The sequence below is a fragment of the Antechinus flavipes genome, chromosome 3 (genome assembly GCF_016432865.1).
Source record: "Antechinus flavipes isolate AdamAnt ecotype Samford, QLD, Australia chromosome 3, AdamAnt_v2, whole genome shotgun sequence".
Classification (NCBI taxonomy): Eukaryota; Metazoa; Chordata; class Mammalia; order Dasyuromorphia; family Dasyuridae; genus Antechinus; species Antechinus flavipes.
In genome coordinates, this window is record NC_067400.1 from 620,769,032 (window position 1) to 620,795,550 (window position 26,519).

General features: G+C 34.1%; 1 protein-coding gene across 1 annotated transcript in view; it reads right to left on the reverse strand.

Annotated features, from left to right (window-relative positions):
- Positions 1 to 26,112, reverse strand: part of LOC127557583 (olfactory receptor 5-like) — a 42,375-nt gene extending 16,263 nt beyond the window's left edge. Inside the window, exon 1 of the mRNA XM_051990893.1 lies at positions 26,107 to 26,112. Coding sequence (XP_051846853.1) covers positions 26,107 to 26,112 — 6 coding nt within the window. The remainder of the gene's footprint in view (positions 1 to 26,106) is intronic.
- Positions 26,113 to 26,519: the final 407 nt, after the last annotated feature.

The window sequence follows — 26,519 nt, forward strand, 5'->3', positions numbered from 1 at the left end:
TTTCAAGTAATCTATTTCTTTCCTAATTTGTAGTAATTCCTCTTTGGTTATTATTTTAGATTTACTTGTTATTTTTTAAATATTTTCACTTCATTAATTCTCTCTCTTTTTAAAAATTTTTGTTAAGGAATGTAGGAAAGATTCCTCTAAGGAGTCTTTTAGCTGCAACCTAGGAATTTTAGCATATTGCTATTCTTTTTTTTTTCATCTATTTACTATTATTTTTATGATTTGTTCTTTGAATCCATAATTATTTAGGATTCTATTGTTGTTTCCACTTGGGTCTATATCTTTTGTTTGCAATCAACTGATGCAATAATTATTTTTGTTACATTATAATTTGTAAGGGAGGTATTTGCAATTTTTGACTTTATTTCTTTTCAATTTCATTGTGCCCTAATATATATCATTTTGGGTAAAAATTCTCAATATTGCTGAACTATATGGATATTATTGTGTTGTGCCACTTAGAAGATGCCATAAGCCTCAGTTCTAGTTTCTCCAAAAATTTGCTCAATTTTATATTTTCCTCTTTGTTTATCTGTCAGATAGACAGACAGACAAACAGATACACAAAACTTGGAGGGAAGCATTGGAATCATCTATCAATATTATTATTATTATTATTATTGTCTAAATCTTCTTGTAATTATACTATTGTATGCTTTATGAATTTAGAAACTGGGGCCTTTAGAAAATTATTATTTTTTGTCTATAGTTGCTTTCTGATCAATATAGTTTCCTTGTTTATCCCTTTTTATGTTTTGCTTTATTTTTGCTTTGTGATTTTAGCTCTTGCTTTCATGTACTATTTGATGTGTAATAATTTATGTCTACCTTCTTCCTTTTATCCTATATATGTCTTTTTAAAGAATGTCTTTCTTTCTTCCTTCATTCCTTCCTTCATCTTTCTTTCTTTCTTTCTTTCTTTCTTTCTTTCTTTCTTTCTTTCTTTCTTTCTTTCTTTCTTTCTTTCTTTCTACTGAGGCAATTGGGGTTAAGTGACTTACCGAGGGTAACGCAAATAGGAAATGTTAAGTGTCTGAGACCAGATTTGAACTTAGGTCCTCCTTACTTCAGGGCTGGGGCTGTATCCACTGTGCCACCTAACTGCCCCCAAATGTGTTTCTTATAAGCAAAACAAAAAACACATGAGATTGATTTTACTTTCTTATCCAATCTACCACTCTTTTTCATTTTATAGGATTATTTAAGCCACTTTTATTTAATATCATGAGAGTTAGGCTTCCATTTTTCTCTATTTGTCTCTATTTTCCCCAAATTAGGACTGATTCTTTCCTCTGAATATACAATACATTGCCCGTTCAGCTGTTTCAGCATAATCTGTTTTAATTCATCTCTATTACCATTGGCTCTTTCCTTCTTATCCTCAAGCCATCCTCCTGTTTTCTAAATCTTTCTTGGTTTTGAAATTTTGGCAATTAGTTCCTTTTTCTTTCTTGCTTTTACAAAATTATCTAATTTTCCTTCCCTTTCCAATTAAATAGTTGAATCAAATTCCTCTTTCTTTCCATCTCTTCAACTTCTTTTGTTTATTTTTTTTAAAATCACTTTTCTGGACTTTTTAAAAAATTGGATTTTATTTCCTAAATCCCTTTAATATTTGTCTTCCCTTTCTGTTGTACTTTTATTCTTTAATTGATGATCTTTATATATTTTTTATTTCTTTTTAATCTTTTATTATTTTTGTCCTTTATTCTCTGCATTGCTCATGAACTTAAAAATTCCAAAACACTTATGTTGGGTTTCCTCTTCTAAAGAGTTTCTGTTATTACTTTTTACATCTCAATCCCTTCCTTTTCTCTTTTTCTGTGTGCCTTATTCCTAAAAATGTCAATTCCTAGAGGTGGGAGTGAGGATAACACTCTATGGTAGGAATCTTCCTATGTCTCAGATTTTACAATGCATTATTACCTTTTCCTTTCCTTTGGTCACTCCTCTTCCCCCACTTCCCTAGGTCCACATCCTTCTGGGTGTCAATTGGTTGCAGGAATTTTGATTCTTTTTCTCCTGAAGCTGGAAGAATGGGCTTTCCAAGTATCAAATTCCAAAAGATCATGCTCATTGTAAGGTGCTCATCTCCCTTTATATTCTATATTCCATGATATGAACATTCATTATTGGTATCTAATTCTACCATTAAAGTTCCATTGTCAATTCCTCACTTTGTCTCTTCATCTATTTTATAAACTCTCTTCTTAGAAGACTACAAAAATTATTTTCCCCTTCATTGTTAACTTTTGTCTTTATTTGTGTACATTATCAATTCCTTTTTTCTTTCTCTCTTCCTACCACTTAAGTATACTTTTTTTGTACTTAATTTATCCACCCCCCAAAAAAAATAGATGATTCACCTTAAGTAAGCATTGTACAGTTGTTGTTGTTGTTGTTTCTGTTATGTTTGGGTCTTCATGATCTTTTTGAGGGGTTTTCTTGGCCGAAGTATTAGAGGGGTTTATCAGTTTAGTCCATTATTTCTCATCACCATCAAATTCTATTTGAATTTTTCTTTCACTTTTATCTTCCCACTTGGATTTAGATAGGAATTTTTTAACAGTTTTTTGGGGGGTATTTTAATTTTTTTCTTCTGAATTTGTTTACCTTTTTTTGTATTTCTGTTGGCTGAAGAATTTAAGAAGCACATATTTCTTTGGTCTAGTTTTCTTCTTAGAAATATTTCAAGAGTCTATTGATTTTTTTAAATGGACATTTACCTTTTAAATTTATGCTTAGGCTCAGATTTGCAAAATAAGTCACCTTAGGTTGCATATTAATTACTTTACGGTTTGGAAGATATTAGTCCATTCCCTTCTATGGATTCTTGTCAGTGCAGAATAATCTTTTCTTATGAGAATTTCCATCCTGCAGACAAGATTTGAAGAGAAGCAATAAACTTGGGAAAACATTTTTACATTCAAAGATTCTGATAAAGGCCTCATTTCTAAAATATATAGAGAATTGACTCAAATTTATAAGAATTCAAGCCATTCTCCAATTGATAAATGGTTAAAGGATATGAACAGACAATTTTCAGATGAAGAAATTGAAACTATTTCTACCCCTATGAAAAGGTGCTCCAAATCTTTATTAATGAGAGAAATGCGCTACAAACCTGTCAGATTGGCTAAAATGATAGGAAAAGATAATGACGAATGTTGGAGGGGATGTGGGAAAACTGGGACACTGATACATTGTTGGTGGAACTGTGAATGGATCCAACCATTCTAGAGAGCAATTTGGAACTATGCTCAAAAAGATACCAAACTGTGCATACCCTTTGATCCAGCAGTGTTTCTACTGAGCTTATAACCCAAAGAGATCTTAAAGGAGGGAAAGGGACCCACATGTGCCAAAATGTTTGTGGCAGCCCTTTTTCTAGTGGCTAGAAACTAGAAATTGAATGAATGCCCATCAATTGGAGAATGGCTGAATAAATTATGGTATAAGGATGCTATGGAATATTATTGTTCTGTAAAAAATGACCAACAGGATGATTTCAGAAAGGCCTGGAGAGACTCATATGAACTGATGCTAAATGAAATGAGTAGAACCAGGAGATCATTGTACATGGCAACAGCAGTATTATATGATGATCAATTCTGATGGTGGCTCTCTCCAACAATGAGATCATTCAAATCAATTCCAATTGTTTAGTGATGAAGAGAGCCATCTACACACAAAGAGAGGTATGGGAACTGAGTATGGACCACAGCATAGAATTCTCACTCTTTGTGTTGTTTACTTGCATTTTGTTTTCTTTCCCATTTTTATTTTATCTTCTTGATCCGATTTTTCTTGTGAAAGATAATTGTATAAATATGTATACATATATTGGATTTAACATATATTTTAACATTTTTTAAAAAGAGAATTTCCATCCTTCCATATTTGAAAATCTTTTTGTCTGGCCACTTGCAGAATTTATTGTTTATTAATGGGATTGTTAAATTTAATAACTATGGATTTTCAAAATTGCAATATTGTTGTTGTTTTGAAGCTAATATGTAGTTTCTTTATCTACTGGGTTCAGATATTTTGATCACTTTTCTTGTATTAAGTGAAAATAGAAGGAAAATGGGTCATCTAGGTGACTCATGAGAGAGTGCCAGACTTTATGTGAGAAAGTTTCATCTTCCTGAATTCAAATCTGATCTTAGACACTTACTAACCATGAGATAGTGAACAAGTCACACTTTGAATTTTACCCAAAATGGTCAAAAGAGGATAGTATATATATACTTCCACAAACAATTTGGTGCATGAATACATTAAACTCAATCTAGATACAAATAGAAAAAATGAGAGCGGAAGGAAAATATAAAAGGGCAAAATAAATCCTAAACTTAGGGAAAAAAAGAGTGAAACTAAGGTGACCAAAAAAGAAATAAGGAGTAATAGCTTGAAATAAATAGAAATTGTAGACTTTGGAGAAGAAATATGTAAGAGAATATGATGAAGAAAAATTAAATTAAAATGATGAAAAATGTAAATGTGAATGGGACAAATTCACTGATAAAACAGGAATGATTAGCAAGTTGGATTATAAAACTATAATATGTCTGTTTAATGGGCAGATAGGTGGTGCAGTGGATAGAACATCAGCCCTGAAGTCAGGAGGACCTGAGTTCAAGTTTGACCTCAGACACTTAATACTTCCTAGCTGTGGGACGCTGGGCAAGTCACTTAACCCCAACTGCCTCAGCAAATTTTATATATATATGTGTGTGTGTGTGTGTGTGTGTGTGTGTGTGTGTGTGTGTGTATGTGTTTAAAGAATATAAAACTTAACATTCTATTGAAATATAGAAAGAGAATGACGTTAAGGTTACTAGTAGACTAGTATAACAACTCTAATTACCACATATTATGCTAATTGGGATAAAAATAATACTAATTGGAATGAAATGATTGGGATAAAATAGGGTTTCAATTAATAATTTTTCACAGGTAATAAAGGTCTGTATCATAATGAAAAAAGTGCTGGTGGACACAAGTTCTAAGAAAAGCTCATTAGATTTGGTAGGGTGTTCTTTTATTTTTCTTTTTTGTTGTTGTTGTTTCTTCTCCACCCTCCAATGTGAGAAAGAAAAAAATAGATTTTTTTTGGTTGAAAAAAAATGCAGATATCAAAGGATATGAAAAATCAATTCTTTAATGAAGAATTTCAAACTATAATAACCATAGAAAAGACTGTGATAATGAGAAAACAAAATCAAAACAACTTTATGGTTTCATCTCACAACCATCAAACTAATCAAGAGGAAAAAAGAAAAAATCATATAAAATATTCAATGCATAGGGGATGGTGGAAGGATAGGCACTGTAATTAATTTGCTGGTGTACTTGCTTTCATCAAGATGAAGGCATTCTGGAAACCATTTGGAATTGTACAAAAAATGACTTATATGTCTGTGTCTTTTGTCCCACAGAAACTATCATGAGGCATATTTCCATAAGAGGTCATTGATTTAAAAAAAATAAAGGTTGCATGAGTTTCAAAATATTTATAGCAGCATCTTTAATGGTAGCAAAGCACTGGGAATAAGATATAGAGCTGTTGAATGGGAAAAGGCTAAACAAACTGTGGCATAAGAACATAATGAATATTAATGTGTTGTAAAAAATAATGAATGTGATGAAAATAGAGGAGTATGAAAAGACTAATGAATGGATGCAAAGTGAAGTCAGCAGAACCAGGACAACAGTTCATCAAAATTAATCTTCACATAATCTTATTGTTGCTGTGTATAATGTTTTCTTGGTTCTACTCACTTCACTTAGCATCACTTCATGTAAGTTTCTCCAGCACCCTCTGAAATCATCCTGCTGATAATTTCTTATAGAACAATAATATTCCATAACAATCTTAACCCATAACTTATTTATTCATTCCCAAACTGATGTGCATCCACTCAGTTTCCATGCTTAAGCATGATCCTCAAGGAGGATCCAAGGAGAGGTCCAAACACACCAGGTGAGCAGAAGCAGACAAAGCCCTTTCACTTCCCCAGTATTGTGTGCCTGGTGGTGAGCCAGAAATGTTGAATTGGTTAAATGGCAAAAGACTTGGGTTCATTGGATGGACTGAAAAGGAAGTAACCATTGACCAATGGTTAGCAATGCTGTCTACTTCCTGTGGGACATGTAACTTCCTAAAGCTTAGACCTAGAGTCTGGCCTTTTCTGCCCTACAGCCTTCTGAGAATAGGGATGATGGGACTTCCTGAAACTTAGACCTAGGGTCTGACCCATTCCATTTCATAAAATTTTTGAGAAATCTTTACCTGGTCCCATTCACTGACATCATAACTATTCTTGTACATATGAGCCCTCTTTCTCTTATTTTGATCTCTTTTTCTGAGGGATGAGTGGAGGGAAGGAAAAAGAGAAATACCTACTTCTTCCTATCACCAATCTTAACCCATTCTGTTTGGCATTAAAAGACCTAACTACTTTCTATCTTTCTAGTCTTCCTATATTGTAGACCTCCCCTTATTTTGAGAGATAATTGCTGCCTTGCCGATACTCAGAGAAGAACCTCTATCTCCAACTCTGGACATTTATATTGAATGTCTTCCATGTTTACTTCCTGGATATCCTGAATTCCTTCAAGTCTCAGATAAAATCCTACATTCTACAAGAAGTCTTTCTGAGTTCTTATTACTTCTTTTACCCCTCTGTTGATTACTTACAATTCATCCTGCATTGGCCTATATCCTTATCTGCCCATAGTGTTTTTTTAAATGCATCTCTTCCATTAACTCCTAAGTTCCTTGAAATAGACTATCTTTTGTCTTTCTTTGTAGCCTAGAATTTTACATGACTAGTAAACAGTGCTTAACAAATATTTGTTGACTACTGGCTAAATGTCAACTTTGATATTTTCTTCTAAATACTGTGTGCATGTGTTAGATTGAGATTGTTAGTAAAGAAACTTGTTGACAATATTTTCCCCAGTTTCCTGATTTCCTTTTGATTTTAGTTGCATTGATTTTGTTTCTGTAAAAACTTTTAAATTTGTATTTAATTAAAATTGTCCATTTTCTTCCATTATTATGATAAGATTGATGACAATGACTGAACATTTTTCTTGATATTTCCAGAGCTACAACTTCAAAACCAATTTAAATAAGGCAGAGTCTTGTATATAGTTGGTAGTCAATACATACTTATTGATTGGATCATGTTTGACTTTATGGTCTTGAATCCTGGCAGAGAAAATTGAAATTTATTCCACAGGAAACAGTGAGACATTGAAGGATTTTGAACAGAAGATGATTGATGTACTGGATCTCTGGGCAAGAAATAATTCTGGTAGTGGTTGTTCAGATGTGTTCAACTCTTTGTGACCCCATTTGGGCATTTTTCTCTTTGCAAGGATGGTAGAGTGAGTTTTCATTCCTTCTCCAGCCTATTTTACAGATGAAGAAACCCAGACAAATAGTGTTAGATGACTTGCCTAAGGTCACACAAATAATAAGTGTGTGAAACATTATATAAACTCAGAAAGATAAATCATCCTGACTCCAGACCCAGTGCTCTATTTGCTATATAACCTGATTGACTCTTGAACAATAACAAAAAGGATTAATTGGAGTGATATGAGTAGAAATGTAAATTATAGAATCAAAGATCAAAGAATATTCAAATCTATATGTGATTTCTGAGGTCATCCATCTCACCATGTCATCAAATGAAGTAATACTCCTAAAGTACTTGTCGCAATGCTTGGTGCATAATGTTAAATAAATACTTCTCTCATTCTATTTTCCTCCATCTATTTTATACTACACTTGAAAAAGAATCTCTTCCCTATCAAAATAATTAATATTTACATAGCATGTTGGAGTTTATAAAGCACTTTACTTCTATTATCAAATTTAGTCTTCATAACAATCTTGTGAATGAGGGAAATTGAGTCAAGAAGTAAACTGCTCTGTGTCAAGATAAGTTTTGGATTTCTGAATTATGGCATAAGTATTTTTCTTTTTTTGTAAGTATTTTTCAAAAGGAGACACTGGAATATGGTTATCCTATACTCCTAGTGGCAGTTATGATACTTCTCTAGAATTTGACTTACAGGATGAGCTCAGAAATCATAATTCTGGTCCTTTTGATTCATTATGAACAGGTTGTTGGCCTGCAGCACTGCCTTCTGATTAAATATCAGGACTCCATCCCAATGCAAAAAAATGCTGGGGGAGTATCAAACGCCCTCATTCTCCCAGATCATGAATAACTTGATATTCCCAAGTTCCAATTCTCTTTAGGGAACTGCATTTACTTTCCTTTTTTTTTTTTTTAAAGGTCATGCATTGCTGAAGTGAATATTTAATATCAAAGTTCATTTCTCTTCTTATCTTAAAGATATCTTACAGGTTTTTGTTTACTTAGTTAAGCTTGTAAGGGTATTCTTTTTTTAAATAACTTTTTATTGACAGAACCCATGCCATAATAATTTTTTACAACATTATCTCTTGCACTCACTTCTGTTCCAATTTTTCCCTTCCCTCTCTCCACCCCCTCCCCCAGATGGCAAGTGCATTTATTTTCTACACAAAGTAATATCTTTAAAGTGGATTTTACTTCTCCTAAATCAGCTGATCTATTGGAAGAACTCTTGCTTCTTTCCTAAGTGTGTAGTATTTCATTAAGTCATTATCTAACCATCTGCTTTACTGAAGGTCTAAATCCAATTTCAATTAGTTCCTGGATTATAATTCCTTTGCTCATTTATAGGAAGAACAGCTATGGAAAACTAAATGAAACAAGTTGTAAACTAAGTCTTCCCTCTGATTGGTAAGTCAAGTCTAAAGTAGACATGGTGAATATTTTATAACACAACATTTTATCACTTTTGCTCTTACTTTGTCAAATATAAAATAATTTTTACAGTTAATGTTCTGTGGAAAACAAAACTTGAGATTAAAATAATTCAGAAGGAAGTCTATTAAGTCTTTTAATAGAGGGAGAGAGTTGAAAAGAGTGGTGTCTGTAAGTTACACATTATAGCGTATTTGTCCTTTGTTTTTCAAAGAGCATCAATGACATCAGGGGTTAATGTCTTCACTTGTGCATTCACGATGGGGTAAAGAGAGGGAGTGCTGCACAAAGTCATCAGTTTCATTCTTGTCATGAGTTATTGAAGTCCTCTGGCAAGACAAAAGTCCTCTTTTGTGATGGTAGGGGATGGTAGGGAATGCAGTAAATGAACTGGTGTCTTCAAGCTCCAGTTTCTAATATTTTAAAGAGCATGTTTTAGCCACTCTTGTGGTGTGTGGGATAGTAGAGACCACTAATGCAATCAGGATTCAGAGTATGAATACAAGAGACAGCTGATTTTTTTCTCATGAGAAAAAGTGCATAGTCTCTGACACACAAAACATGGTTCTCATTTACCCATTCTTATGGGAAATATTTTCATACACTTTGGGTAGACATCTTGATGGGAGAGACCTGTACATTATATAAGATTCAAACCTTTGTTTGGGCAAGGATCAGTAACTGATTGAGCAGCACAGAGATAGTTTCTGTATAAGATATATAATTTGTTTAAGATGCAAAATGGGAGAAAACTTTCATACTTTTTATATTGATGAGGGGAGCCCCAAAACTCTCTTACTCTTTCTCTTGGACTTTGGGGGGAATGCTTGAGAAACTCCCTCAAAGAAACTCTCCCTTGAGAGACCCGCCCCAGAGAATCAAGATAAAGTGATTTCATTCTGATATCTGGGTGGGACTAGTTGAGTCCAGGACCACTCCTACTTAGCTCAAGCTGAAGATTTCTATCCAACTTTATTGAGTTGGAGATTAGTCCAAGGACATTCATTTAATTCAAAGATTCTCTATTCTGATTTCAACTCAAACTGCTCCCAGCCCTCACCAAGAGCTACCCATAAAACAAGCTTCCTTCAGTTCAATTCCTTGCGGAGAGGGCAAAAACAGGAATCATGCCAGATCAAGGGACCTCCCTTGGCATAGCTGCCTGTATTGGACTTCCTGCCCTCTGAAAAGAAATTCTCTTCTCAGCGTTAACCTCTCTTTGTCTCTCTCATGCATTTCCCTAACAGGACCTCACCCACCTTACCTCTCTTTACCTCTCTTTTGGGATTTCTCTGCTAGAAATTTTCTCTTTCTCTGCTAGACCTTTACTTCTCTGTCGGGGTCTTGCCACTTGGAAGTCAGTCTCCCTAGCAAAGGCTAACTTCCCATTGCCAAGTGCCAATAAACTTTTTTTGCCAGTCCAATTTTTCAGGTTTGTAAGTACATTGACAAAGGACCTGTGCCAACTAGAAGGGGGTTCCCACAACTCCCTGCCCTGCCCTGAACCTCATTAGTATCAGTCTTTAAACCTGACTGGGTTTCTGGTCATTGTAATGTAGGTCTTGAGTTAAACATTAAACAAATTTGAACTCTAAGTAATAGGTCTGTTTTCTCAGATACACAAAACTAATGCAATAAGTTTTCTCATATTAATCTTTTTTTAAAAAATTGGCTCTGCTTTGCCAAGGTTTTGTGATTGGATCTTAGTGAAATGGAATCACTATGTGGTATAGTGAATAGAGCACCAGTTCTAGAGTTAGGAAGATTCATGTTTCTGAGTTCAAATCTGGCCTCAGATATTTATTAACTGGATTATCCTGGGCAAGAAACAATTTTGTTTTTTCCCAGTTTCCTCATCTGTAAAATAATCTAGAAAAGGAAATTGAAACCACCCCAATATCTTTGCTAAGAAAGCTCCATATGGGATCATGAAAAGTCAGACACTACAAAACAACAGTATATTTCAGGCACTATACTAAGCCTTGGCAAAGAAAGATAAAAGATGATCAGAGCCATAGTTTAACAGGAGACAACATACAAACAACTATATACAAATAAGTTATCAACAGGATAGGTTATGGCTAGTCTCAGGGAAGGCACCGGCATTTTTTTAAATAATAGCTTTTTATTTTAAAAAATATGCAGATAGTTTTCAACATTCACTCTCATAAAACCTTGTGTTCCAAATTGTTCGCCTTCCCTTCACCTCACCCTCTATCCCAGAGAGTAAGTAATTTGATAAATGTTATTCTTTTATACATATTTCCACATTTCTCATGCTACACAAGAAAAATAAAATAAAAAAGAAGAAAAAATGAGACAGAAAAAAAGCAAGCAAACAACAACAACAAAAATGTAAAAATACTATATTGTGATCCATGTTCACTCCCATATCACTCTTTCTGGATGCAGATGGCTTTCTCCATCATAACTGTATTAGAATTGGCCCGAATCATCTTGAGGTAATATGAAATCCTAAAACTTTTGGTTTTGGAGTTTGCCTTAGGAAATCCAGTCTTTCTGATTCTGAATAGACTACTTTTCAGTTCATTGCTGACTGATCATCTGGTCAATGATAATCAAATTTTGGAGACTACCCACAAATCATCTGGAGATTACTCTTAGTCTTACCCTTGAGCAATAGAATTAGCATATCTATGGTAGAAGCTGGATAAAAGTATCTCCTTTGCTTATGTTTCTTTACTGAATTCCCTTACAATTCAGTCTGCTTTGTAATGGTATATCATTACTTTCTATAAAACTTTGAATCTTGACTAGGTTCAAGCCTGAAAATTCTTTTGAGATATTTCATGACACTAATCTAGAATTTTTTGGGTCCTCCCTTTCCAACCTCAAGTTTATTGTTGAAAAGAGCTACATCCATCAAAATTGATCATCACATAATCTTGTTGCTCTGTGTATTATTTTCTTGGTTCTACTCACTTCACTTAGCATCACTTCATGTAGGTCTCTCCAAGCCACTATGAAATCATTCTGCTGATAATTTCTTTCAGAACAATAATATTCCATAACAATCATAACCCATAATTTATTCTTCCATTCTCTGACTGATGGGCATCCTCAGTTTCCAGTTCTTTGCCACTATAAAAAGGATTGATTTTTGCACACATGGGTTCCTTTCCCTTTTTTATGATCTCTTTGGGATACACACCCAGTTAGAACCATTGCTAGAACAAAGGATTTGTATAGTTTGCTAGTCCTTTGAGCATAGGTCCAAATTTGTCTCCAGAATGGTTGGATCAATTCACAACTTCACCAACAATATAGTAGTGCTCCAATTTTCCCACATCCCCTCCAACATGTATCATTACCTTCCCCTGTCATCTTAGTTAATCTGAGAGGAGTATAGTGATACCCCAGGGTTGTCTTAATTTTCATTTATCTGATCAATAGTGATTTAGAGTATTTTTTCACATGACCATAAATGGTTTTAATTTCTTTGTCTGAAAATTGTCTATTCATATCCTTTGATCATTTAACAATTGGAGAATGGCTTGCATTCTTATAAATTTGAGTCAATTCTCTATAATATTTTAGAAATGAGGTCTTTATCAGAACTCTTGGATATAAATTTTTTCCCCAGTTTTCTGCTTTCCTCCTAATCTTGTCTTCATTGTTTTCTGGGTGCCAAAACCTTTTAATTTAATGTAATCAAAATTATCCATTTTGTATTTCATAACGTACTCTAGTTCTTCTTCAGCCATAAATTCCTTCCTTCTTCACAGATCTGAGAGGTAGACTATCCTTTGTTCTTCTGATTTGCTTAAAGTGTCACTCTTTATGTCTAAATTGTGAATCCATATCAAACTTATCTTGGCATAGTGTGGAGGGCTGGAACTTTGGATAAATATACCTTAATGAAGTATACTTGAAACAAGGTATTAACTCAGTGGAATTGATGAGATAATGGTTCTCTAGTATATATTTAGTATGATATAATGATATAATCACTAGTTTGATATAATGATATAATCACTCTAGATTGGCTTATACTCAGTATACTGTAATGATGTAATTGTAATAGGGTATTTAAGGGCTAAGAGAACTGGGGACAAAGTCAGACTCAGACTAAAATTGGTTGAGACTGGCAGACTGGCAGACTGCTAGAGGAGACTATGACAGACACAGACTGTGAAGGAGACAATAAAGACATTAGACTCTGTTCTTTTCCATCCCCATGGTGACTATCCTGCTGAGACTCGTCTGGAGGACCTCCAGAACGCTAGCTCAGACATTACATTATAGGGTATTAGGAATTGGTCAGTGTGAAGACTTTAACATTAAGGAAGATCAGAATAAACTTTTTGAAGAAGGCAAGACTTTAGGAAAGACTCATATATTACCCAAGGATCCAAGAAGCAGAAGGGAAGAGGAAGAGGTCAGAGATGAAATGCATTGTGCCACTGTTATAATAAAGGGAAATAGGATGGAAGAATACAGGAAATCTCAGAAGGGGTCAGATGAAGAAGTTTTCAAGCCCAAACAGAGAATTGTTAGAGTCAAGATTGCTGAAGTTATAATCAGAAGAATACAGACGCCATCACTGACTATGTGACTTTGTGCAAATCAATCAGTTGTGTCCATGAACTTCAGTTTTTTCATCAGTAAAATGCCACTAAAATACTTTGATGATTTTCCTTACACATTCATTAGTAGGGAAGTCCTTTGAAGATGTAAAGTCTAAAGGACATCTGCTGGGTCAGCTTATACTTAAATGATGTTTCCCAACGTATTTTTCAGTTATTTCTGAGTCATGTCTGACTCTTTAGTACCCCTTTTGGGGTTTCCTTGTCAAAGATACTGGGGTGGTTTGCCATTTCCTTCCCCAGCTCATTTTACAGATGAGGAAACTGAGGAAAATGGGGTTAAATGAATTGCTTATGGCCAGCTAGTAAGTGTTTGTGGCTGGATTTCAGCTCAGATCTTTCCAACTCCAGGCTTAGTGTACCATCTAGTTAGTCTTCCTAAATCAATACACACTTACACACACCCCATCTCATCTGCTGCTCACAACTCTCCTGACACATTCATATTCAGGCATTATCATCAATTGTTTTTCTTTTCTCTATCTCTCTCTCTTTTTTAAACAGATGAGGCAACTAAGGTCTGATAAGATTAAGTGAACATCTAGCAAGTATCAGAGTTGGGAATCAAACACCAATGTCCTGGTTTCAAATCTATCATAATCATTAGTATTTATTACTAATCTTTAAATGTCCAGAAGACTAATACTGAGAGGCCTAGATTGGGTATCACAGAATGTGCTGGGTTTTTTTTTCTCCTAGTTCTGTAACCTTGGAAAATTCATTTAATTTCTATGAAGTAGTTTCCTCAGCACTAAAAATGAGTGGAAGATACTTGCTCCCTGATGCCATTTTCTTCTACATCCAATATTCTAATGAGAAGTTGTAGTTAATAATTCCTATTTACTCAGAATCATAAGTTTGTGTAAACCCTTTCCTTACAGTAATGCTATAAAGTTAGTGATATAAAGAGTATTAACCTCATTAGGTGTTTGAGGAACATGCAGTCTATAAAGGGGAAATATATGGCACTGATGGTATTAAAACTCAGGTCTCCTCGCCATTCCCATTATACCACCCCAAATATGTCAAACATCACCTAGATATTTTTGAGTGAATTGAGACATTGAGAAGGACCATGTAACTGCCACTATTGCTTCCATTTTTCTAGGTATAGAATTCTTGGCTCACTGGACTGGGGGCTAAAATACCTGGTTTTGAATTATGATTCTATTATGAACTACTTGTATAATCTATGATGTCATAAATACTTTTTGCTGCTAGAAAAAATGGCCTAATCTATAAAATGGGCATCATAATATGCAGACTACCTATCTCATAGTGATGTATTATGAACAGGAGTATTAGTATTTCCATTTTTTGATGAAGGAACTTAAACTGAAAGTGACTAGTTAGGGGCAGATTATCAGTAAGTTTCTGAGGTAAGATTCACTCCTGATTCTTAGGCTGGCATTCCTGTTACTATATCATCTAGCTGCCTCAGATGCACCATGGATAGTGTTCCATAGCAATGTTTGGAATCAGGAAGATAAGTTCAAATTTTCTTAGTTTTTTGGTCCTGAGCAGGTTACTTAACTCCCAATTGTCTCAGTCTCCCCATCTGTAAAATGGGAATTATAGTATCATTTACTATGTAGAATTGTTATAAAGATTAAATGAAATAATAATTGTAAAGAATTTAGCATAGTGCCTGGCACATAGCAGGTGCTATGAAAATGTTAATTATTATTATTTTATAACACTTAAGGTGGCTTCCATCTCAAAATCCTGTAATTCCAATCATTTGTCATGATGACTGTTTTTATATCCTCTTCAAATTGTCAAAGTCTAGGAGGCAGTACAAAAGAGAGCATGGACTGACTGAATTTGATATCAGAAGTTGGTTTTGAAATCCAGATCAGAAATTATTATCTTTGTGAAAATATATAACTCATTTTATTTTTTGACTCAGTTTCCTTCTTAGTCAAATGAAGAGGATTATAGTTGCACTATTTTTCTTGAAGGTTATTGAGAAGGAAGCAATCTAGAAATGTGAGTAAGAATAAATGTAAAAAAATAGTTTGCCTGGTTAGGCCAAGGCAGCCATGGAGGCTGATCAATCATCCTGGTAAATAATACAGCTTTGTTTGGTCTGTTTTTGCCTCATCTGGCTTCTGAAAGGGTGTTTTCCCAGCTGGAAGTCACTTGCTTTACCAGAGGAGATAATAAGGGTTCCCAATGGAACTTCTCATTTAGTGACTTAGAGTAATTTAAATGCTTGTTGACTGGGCCAGAAAGTTCCTGCCCAATTCCCATTCTAATTTACCAACTTCTACTTTTAATAAGCACTTGGTCCCTAAAGGTACCCTTCCTTGTCAGAGGTAAAAGTAAGCAAAGATGAAGGCTAATTACTTAGTCACCTGCCTCCTCTCTACAATTTGTTTCCTCCTCTGACTTTTGCTCCAGGCTTTCAATTACCTGGGCATCATATTGGACTCATATGAGGGAATGGGGGAGATTATGGCCCTGGGGAATCCGATAATAAACTGAACTTTTTATTTTCTTCTTGACATTTCTGGAGATGAACTTCAAGATCAAAACCCTCTGGGTATTTCTAAAGTGAAATCTGCATACTAGTTGCAAGCAAATGGATATGGAGGCTTTCTCAGCTACTGGGGTATATTATGTGTATTGAGGTGCACAGAGTCCAGCTAAAGCTGGTGAGATGGGAGGGTTAGGTCATCAAATGATTTGTTTTGCTTTTAAGATGTCATTACCAATGTTGTTTGCTTGCCAAACTACTACCCATTTCTCCAAGCAGTTCTGGTTAATTACGTAAACCATTCCTTTCTCTGGAAGTTTATGTTCTCCTCAAACTTTTAAAATAGGGGGCCAATTCACTATACCTCAGACTGTTGGAGAGCCGGACTATAGTAAAAACAAAAACTTTGTTTTGTGGGCCTTTAAATAAAGAAACTTCATAGCACTGGGTGAGGGGGATAATCGTCATCAGGTGCTGCATCTGGCCTGCGGGCTGTAGTTTGAGGACCCCTGTTGGTTTTCAGACATTAGAAGACCACTATTCACATTTGTATCTAAGTTTAACCTATTTAATATATCCCATTGGTGAGTTAAAATCATTTATTTGCAATAATAGGTAGGTTTAATAATTATTACTTTGTAATATAATTGAAGATTTGGTTGCACTCTTTCCTTCATATTTCCTTTCTTTTTGGTTCCTTTGACATAATTTTTATCCCTCCACACGAATTTGTTTTTATTTATTTAATTATGCAGAGTACCTTCAGGAATTGTATTCATATAGCACTACATCTATAAATTAATTTAGGAATTAACTCACTTTTTGTAATAATTGATTTATTAGATGAAATCTTCTCTATCTTAGCCCAAGCCAATCATGGACACTGAATATACTTCCAATAATTTAGAACTTTATTTTCAGAATATTACATAGGCTATATAACTTTTGTGTATAAGAAGATTAACATATGTGTATATGTATATACATATGTATATGCACATATGTGCATGCATTTGTATATAAAAGTATAAATAAGTGTTAGATTTATTTTACATGTATAAATATTTATTTTTATTAGTAAATTTTTAATTTTGTCATACTCTACAAAATCTCAAAACAATCAATCTTCATATAGCACAGTCCCTCACAGGAATCAAGTAAAACAGTAAGAAAGAATGACTGTGACTAACAGTATGTAAACATTTATACTTCAATAAGTTTCCATTTTTAAAAAAAGATTTGTATTTTATAAATTAATATTAACTTTTTCTGTATTTTCACTCTGAGTTTTGTTGGAACCAAATACTGCATTTAGTTGAATGGTTGTAGTAATAATGCATATTTTTCTTTTGGTTCTTCTTTGTTTACTTCGCATCACTTCTTATAGTTTCCATAATTCTTTTGAATTCTTACCATTTGTAGTGTGATATTCCACTCATCCCATAATTTGTTGATGAATTCTTTTATTATAATTCCAAATTATTTAAGGCATTCTGTTATCATTTAAATCAACATTTCTCCTTCTTGCTCTCTTATTTTTCTTTTTGCTTTTGTAAAGAATATGCAGAAAAATATTTGGGAAATAAAAACAATTTCTGTGAATATATATCTTGGGGATCTGTGGAAGCTATTTGCTATTTCATTGTGTTTGTTGTTGATTCCATATGGTTTTCTAATAAAACTACCTTATCATTTACAAATAGATAATTTTTTTTCTTCTTGCTTGCCAATCAATATTTATTCTTTCATTTAATTTTTTTCTTATTTCTCTATTTGCTACATTTCTGGGACTATATTAAATTATAATAAATATAAAATAAATCATAAAATATAAATTATAATAAATAAATATATTAAATATTAAGGGAAACTTCAGTTCACCTCTCTTCCTACTTGGAGTTTCCATTATTTATTCATAACAAATTTTGTTAGCTTTTTATTGTAGATAAATGTCTTCAATTATAGAGAGCCTATTCACTCATGTTATTTGTGATTTTAGAATAATTCTAATTTATGTTATGTTAGAATGAACCAGCATTTTATTCCACTTTTTTTTGTTTTAATCTGCGTTGAAACCAGAAAACCTAATTCATCTCAAGTCTATTCTGGGACATACAGGGATGTAGAAGAAACTATCCATAATCTGATAAGAAAAATGTTTTGAAAACAGTGTAGCTTTCCTAGCCCTGACTTGTACTATACATGCAATGCATTTTAATAGAGGCTTTTTTTTTCTGAATGTGTTCATAGAATCATAGCTTTATTGTTTTTGCTATTACATTGATAATCAAGAATCAGTGATTTCATCAGTTTAACAATCGCCAATGGATAGACATTATTCAATGTTCCAAATTCTGAACTGAGGATAATCTGCCCATGATCCCATATTAGGTGTCAGAAGTGAAAATTAAACCAGATATTCTTTATTCCCATTCTTTCACACCATTCTGGCACCTGTTTTATTGGTATTATTTATTCTGCTATCTTTTCCTAATTTTGTACTATCCTTGCATTCCTAGTATTACTCAAATGAATTTACAATGAATATAATTTTGCATATATTATTATAGTAAGTTGGTCAGTATTTTATTTAGCATTGACACATATTTATGGTGTTTTACACATTAGCTAATGATTTATCAACTATAATTAACTTTTCTATCTGGTTTACTTTTGTGTGAATTTTTTGATATTTAAATTTTGTCCTTTTACCTTGGACTTCTAAAATTTTTTTCTGTTACCTTTTTAAAAAATTATTAATATGTTAACTTTATTATTTCAAGATTATTTTTTAAGTGTTGTCATTAATATGTTATGAATGTTTAATTAGCAACAATAATATAAGTATATAGCAATAATACAATAATTATGCTATTAATTAATAATGATGTTAAGATGTTCAAGGAAATAAACTTTATTGGATTTTTATAGGTATTTCACAAATTTTAGCATTTTGTCTATTGCCATTCTATTTATTAAAATAACAATATACTGATGACAAACAAGACAACAAGATACTGATGAAAGAGATGTGTTCATTTATGAAAGAGAAAATAACAGAGTGCCTTAATTTCTATGACTTTTTGCATTTTGTTTAATCATTTATTTAAGTACTAAGTTATAATTCTGCTCAGTACATATTTGCCAAATACTGGTTATTTATAAATCTGTTTCTCTTGATATTTTTATTGTTTCCTTTTTCAAAATCATGTTTGTAATGATGACTTTGGAAAAAATTCTGTTAAAGCATAATAAACTTGATTCCAATCCATTTCACCCCACTTTACATCTGTCCTCCAGATTTAGAGAGAGATATCTGTTAGAGATATCTAATAGAATATATATTGGATTCGAAGGGTCCTCAAACCGCTGGAAGCAGCATCTGAGGATGTTTATCCCCCTCACCCAGAACTATGAAGTTTCTTTATTTAAAGGCCCACAAAACAAAGTTTTTGTTTTTATTATAGTCTGACCCTCCAACTGTCTGAGGGACAGTGAACTGGCCTCCTATTTAAAAAGTTTGAGAACCCTCTATTATACTTCAATTCATTTCTTTTTTTTTTTAGATGAATTCAGTTCCTTGACATTCAATGTTACTGTTAATATGTTTTTACCTTCATCATAACTTGTTTATAATCCTTCAAAGATATTTGAAATATAGTAAAGTATTTCTTCTTGTTATTTTTTGTTAAAGTTTTTTATTTTCAAAACATATGCATTGAAAAGTATATCTTGATAACAGTATGGATTAAACAATTACCTTCAATCTCTACCCCTAACTTAAAAGCTTGAAATGGGTAAGTAGAAAATAATGCTTTATAATGGAAAGGGTGATAGGCTTAGAGTCAGGAAAACCTGTATTTAAATATCGTATCAGCTATTTATTGGTTACAAGACCGTGGTCAAGAAACATTATGCTTGACTGTTAATTTTCTCATTTGTAAAATAAAACAATAGGACACAGTGAACTCTACATTCCCTGTGAAATTATAATGACAAGCTTTAACAAAAATACAAATTGTCATATTTCTGAGGTACCAATTTTTATTATAGTCATGGAGAATAACAGTGGACTACAGATTGAGGATTGTTGTTGTTTATCCTTCCTTCTCAAAGAGGACCAATGATATCATGAAGGTGATGTCTTTACTTGTGCATGAATTGAATTTAATTTAGGCAGAAGTGTACAATCATAAGTGAAGGTGATAGGGTACCAGGTTACAGAAATGCTGAACCCTCCAAAGCATATTGAAGTTTCAGAACTCAGCCTGTACAATCTAGCAAATGTTAGAAGAGGCAGTTTTTGAACCTCAAAAGTATGTTGAGGTGTCGGGCTGATGTTGCAGGTTGTCTCAAAAGAATGTGTAGGTTTAGACATTCTTCAAATTAAGGAGCAAAGATTTTATTATTATGCAATTGATTGGCAGGCTTAAGTTCCAAAAGGAATTTTAAGCTATTAATAAGGGGAAAGACTAACTTCCCTAGCAGAACTCACAATTAGCCAGGGGTAGATACCATAAAGTAGGTAAAGTTAACTTGCTGCCGTAAGGCAGGCAGTTCCTATTGAACCTGCAAAGAAGTAGGGGATTACACCATTGACTGGCAGGCTAACTTTAAAAATAGAGATAATAGTCTTAATATTGGGAACCCAAAAGGTTGGGGTCACAGACTAGTGTTTTGAGGTGTCCCAAAAGAATTTGCAGGCTTGAACCCATCTCCAAATTAAGGAGAAAAATTTACTGTAATTATAATGCAAATTGAAGAACTGGATTACAAAGAAATTTAGCAAAGAATCTGGAGTAAGAAGATAAATTTATAGGAAAAAGAGAGATCAGCTGCTTCATGTCACTGAAATGCTAAATTTATGGCTTAGAGGTAGAACTGAGAAGTGGTCTTAGAGGTGGAGTTGAAAAGTGGTCTAATATGCACTTCATCATTAATCTCAGAAAGTTTTGTCATTATTGACCAACAAGTTGTTATCTGACAGCCATAATTATTTGTGGAACTACAGCACTTCCAAAGCCACGTAGCCTTAGGGTTGCTGCTGTATCTCTCCTAGAAACTTCACCTTATCCTTAATAGGAGTTAATTAATAATCTTAACTCATTAATAGTCTTAAAAGAAGTTAGCAAGGAAATGAGGTACAGGTAGTGTACCTTCTTTTTAAGCAAACAAATGACATGGGATAGGGGATTGATATAATAATTTGACCTTCTGATTGGATCCAGGAACTGGGAGATTTGGTCATTGCAAGGAATTTGACTAGAAACAGGAAGTTTACTTTAAAAAAAAACTTAATCCACTTAATCCTATTAATAATGCCTCTTCCTGATTGACTCCAGAAATAAGTTGGTTTCTTAATTGCTTGCATATAATAATTCATAATGACCTACCTAGCTTCCAAAGATCTAGTCTTAGTTGTTTTAAGTTGAGTTCCCCTTTGGCCCTATTATGAGCAAGGCACTAAAAATTCAAAGTAAAAATGAAATAGTTCTTGTCTTTCAGGAAATTAAAGTTTACTACTTTCAACTTACCAGACCTAGGCTACTAAAAAATAGGTGGATAAAGCTACTGAACTTGTCAGTGTTTTTTGTAATATTTTGTAATAAAAATCAAATTAAATAGGTGAGGTACTGTAAGACTGGACAAGAATACATTATCCAATTTCTCAAAAAATAAGTAAATAAAAGGAGGAAGAGTGTGGAGCTTGCAAAGTATAAAAATTGCTTTACTTCTACTACTAGGAAAAAATTCCTATTTATTAGTATTAATATATTAATATTAATTATTATTAATAGATATATTAATAGAGATAGTTATATATGGAAAAGGAAGCAATATACTCTCTAAAAGAATTCATGACTTTAACAGAACAGATCACGCATTTAGGTATGAACTATCTTCTTTGTAGCCTGAACACTTAGCATAGTTATGGATATTCAACAAGAACTTAATATTTGTTTAATAAATAATTAAAAGACCAACTTCTGGAAATATACCAAAGACCATATATTACCAAAAATTAATAGCACATACTTACAGCCAAAAAGGGGGGAATCTAGAAAAAGGTAATTGGAAAATTATTTTTTAAAGTAATATATTAATTTCATAGAAAGGGTACCTAAGTGGCACAATATATATTGTGTGTAATATATATTAATAAGTGTGTAATCAGGAAGACTCATCTTCTTGAGTTGAAATCTGGAGAAAAAAAGAAAGTGGGTCAAGGAAAAAGAGAGGGAGAGAGAGATGTGATGCTATGTAGATAGCAGGCCAAACAGAGAAGCATATTGGCTAGGTGGCACAGTAGGTAAAACACTGGGCCAAGAGTACAAAAAAGACAAATTCAAATCCAGCCTCAGATACTTACATGATATTGCATGACCCTGGGTAAATCATTTCACCTATATTTGCCTTTCCTTCCTTCCTTCCTTCCTTTCTTTTCTCCTTCCTTCCTCCCTCACTCCTTTCCTTGCTTCCTTCCTCTCGGAAATCTAACACAATAATTAATAGGGAAAAAATGAATTACTTTATCCATATACAGAGATATGAATAGGAAAAACAGATAATTGACTTTTTTGCAAATGCTGCAAAATATAGAATTCGAGCTAGAAAGGAAGAAAGTTCTTTATTTATGACCATCAAAGCCAACCACGTAGTTTTACAGATGAGAAAACTGAGGCACAAATAAGTTAAGCAGCTTACTGATGATCACAACAAGCTCCTAAGGCAGTATTTTAACCCAGGATTTACTGATTCCAAGTCCTGTTAAGGACCATGTCTAAGTGAAGGGGCAGGTCAATTTTCTGAGAGCATCCACAGCTGTGAATCATAACATCTGAAGAGTTGCAAAGCAGCCTTTGCTGCCACAGGTGTTGCTTGTGGATTGTGAATGAAATAAATTGGAGATAAAAGGAAGAGGAGAGAGGTCAGACAATGCAACTGCCTCACAGGAGAGAGGTCAGAGAACAACAACAACAACTGCCTTTTAGTCACCTTGTATCATCATCATCATCATCATCATCATCCATCATCCATCATCATCCTTTATCCTCCATCATTCATCCTCCATCCTCCACCTTCTATCATCTGTCATCATCCATCATCATCTGTCATCATCTGTCATCATCCATCATCATCCATCATCATCCATCATCATCCATCATCATCCATCATCATCCATCATCCTCTCAATGAAGGGATCCATTGTGCTGATCTGATTTGAATCCCCACCAGCTACTGGCAGGTGGCTCACATAACATTCAGCAGCCACTAGAAGGTGGCTCCTTTATCACAACAAATCCCTATGCCCTATCCACTGAATCACTCTATCTCCTTGAAAACCAGAACTTCAGGTAGGCCTCCTTCCCCAACTTACAATTAGTAATTGTATTTTCTTCCTTGAAACGTACATAGAAGTTGGCTTGGGCTTCTCTTATTTATGCATCTTAGTGAAGATTAGATCCTGGCTTATATTAAGAATATTAAGGAAGAAGAGAAGAAAAGATGTTTACTAGCATCACTTTACCTTATATTCTATAATATATGCTATAAACTAGAGGAACAAAATGAAATTCCATCTTTATCTATGACAATGGAAAATTCTCTACAGATTCTCCATCTGTTTGTGTAGTTTGACTATAGTATAATTAACCAAACACTGTGGACATGTGACTTTAAGGTCTGCTCCATCATTAAGTAGGTGACAGGACATCAGGCAAATCATTTCTGAGACTGGGTTAAAATGAGAGAGAGATTCTCACTAGGCTCCCTTCTGAGTCCGACATTCTAGTAATCTCTGGCTTTGAATCCAATATGATTTTGGCCAGAAGATACTCATTAAACCAGTATTGCCTTTCCTTAGGCCAAAAGATTGCTTGCACTCACAAGCTGAATTTTCCCCATCTTTTTGGTTCTAGCACCATTTTCTGCACATTTGCTAAGTCTAGCAGGGAGAAGGCACTGAAAGAGATCAGTTTAGATCCATTATCCCACCCTCTGGGGAGGTCATCCAGTCAGAAATCCAAGCTATGTCAACCCCCTGAGACCCATCCTCTGTAGGGGTCTTAGACAGTTTCACCTTGCCATGTCCTGTCAGAAATGCCAATCATATCCCATGGCCACAGCCTTCCTTTGGGTCAGTCTGCCATGGCACTTTACCTTGTGGTGTCTTTATCCTAATCCCTTTCCCATATCTCATGGTTTCTCCTAACCCACTAGGCTTTGTGGTATCTCTCTTGACCCCACTTCTCCTCCTTAAAGCTAACTAACTCTTGGGGGTGCTGTCTTTTTCAGGATTTAACCTGTCAGCTAAAGGCATGCCCCAACCTTATTAGGGAACTTGCCCTTTCCATCATTAATTATTAAAATCTCTTTCTCAACTCTATTTCATATTTACCATTTCTGGTATCTATTGTATCCCTTCATTTTTATCTGTAATCAATTCCCCTAAATAAATCTACCTTTTGCCAAAAAGAATGGCCATTATGAATTCTCACATGACCAAACCCCAACTTTTAGCGCATACAATCATCTGGTGTCTACATCAGCCACATCACATTGATGAAAAGCCTTATATCCAAATTCTTTTACTTGTACAGGATATATATTGGTACAGGTTGATAGGTATATAGCCATTGCCCTGGCCCTGAAGTTTATAGCCCTCACTTTTAGGCTTCTAGACCAGAACATCTCTGACTTCTGCATTTATTGTTTTGACTCTTTTTGTTTACTTTTTTTTGCCATATTTGGGAAGGCCATTTTGTTGGGTAGAGGATAGCTTGAAATGATTGACAGATAAAGACAAAAAGTCTAAACAAACGGTATTAAAAAGAATGATGTGGTCGGGGTAGCAATATCTAGTTCAAAATAAGTCACCACGGTCATTCTCTTTGGCAAAGAAAAAGACAAATTCCCAGGGGAACTCACAATTAACCAGGAGAAAGGAAGTACTCCATGAAATGGGAAAAAGCCACTGAATGAGGTAAGACTGACCAGTGTTAGCTAGGATAAGGAGAAGGGCACCATTAGAGAGAAAGCACTTTGAGGAGGGAAGAGAATAACCTCATAGTGGGCTTAGTCTTGAAAAGAACTTAGCAAAGATCTTCATCATAAGCAGATCCCTTATAGGGGAAATAAAGCATTGGAGTTTTTCAGATGAAAAGGGGTGAACTCAAGAGGGAAGGGTCAGGAGCCAGGTAGAAGCCCAGATCTGGGACCTTCTTAAAGATATGTCAATCCCAAGATATTCTGGGAAAACTAACTTCTAAAATTATGGTAATAAGACAAGTCTAGGAAAGCCAAGTTCCCATCAAGGTTGTCACAAAGGTAGTTGTTACTATCTCTAAAGATACTAACTGGACCGGAGAAAGGATGGGTGAATTAATAATAGACTCTAACTTCATATTATTCTATAGAACAAGATAATTTTATAGACAAGGATAATTTTGGAATCCCTTTGGACTTCTTCTTGATAAGAGAAGAGAATAAACCATATCAAGAAGATCTTTTGACTCACTGGATAGAACTGATGTAATGGAATTCTTTGGTTCCCTGATCTTTAGAGGGGGCCTGGATCAGGAAACCCTGAATTTTCTGGCTTTGGGATATGGCTCAGAAAACTCTCTTGATGCTGACCACTCCTTAGCTTCTAGCTTCTAGAAACTCCTAGGATAATCATCACCCTTAATTCACCTGGAGATTACCCCCTAAATTCCTTTAACATAAGCTAATTGCATCCTCTGGTGGACTATTGACAAGTACTCACAAGTAAACACATTAGTGGGAATACATGAATGATATTTTTAGGAAAATGGACCTACAGAGTAAGTTGACCATGGGATGGCAAAAGGCTGTGGAGACTCTTCCTATAAGCCATTCAGTAAATAAATATTCCTTGACCGCTATGTGCCAAGAACTATGCTTAGCTCTAGGGACACAAAAAGAGCCAAAAGACAGTCCCTGTTCTCAAGGAGCTCATAATGTAATGGGGGAAGACAACAAGCAACAAATATGTACAAACAAATCGAGAGGAGCTATCATCTCTATAGGGTCAAGGGATTTTAGAATTGGAAGGAACCAAGTTTCTTTTCTGTTTACATCTTGTATCCCCAGTAAAATGTAAATTAAAGAATATAGTTTGTTTTTGTTTTTTTGTCTTCACATTCTCAATGCTTACCGCCATGTCGGTATATAGGAGGTGCTTAATAAATGAATGTTAATTAAATTGTTCAAAAAGATGATACAACAACAACAATAATAATAGTATTTATATAGTGATTGGTATATATTATCTTATTTGATTTTCAGTACCACTTTGTGTTGTAGGTGATGTTATTATCCCTATATTACAGATGAAGAAACTGAGACAGACAGTGATTGTAACTTTCCTAGAGTCACACATTAGTGTGTCTGATGGAGGATTCAAACTTAGGTCTTCTTCACTTCAATTTTAGTAGTTCAAGACTGTAGCACCTCATGTTAATAAATATAAAAAAATGACCTGAAAAGGTAAGAGATTTTTCCAAGGTGTCTTGGATTGGGAAAGGCGGGATTTGAATTTTAAATTGAGTGTAATTTTGCATATCTTGC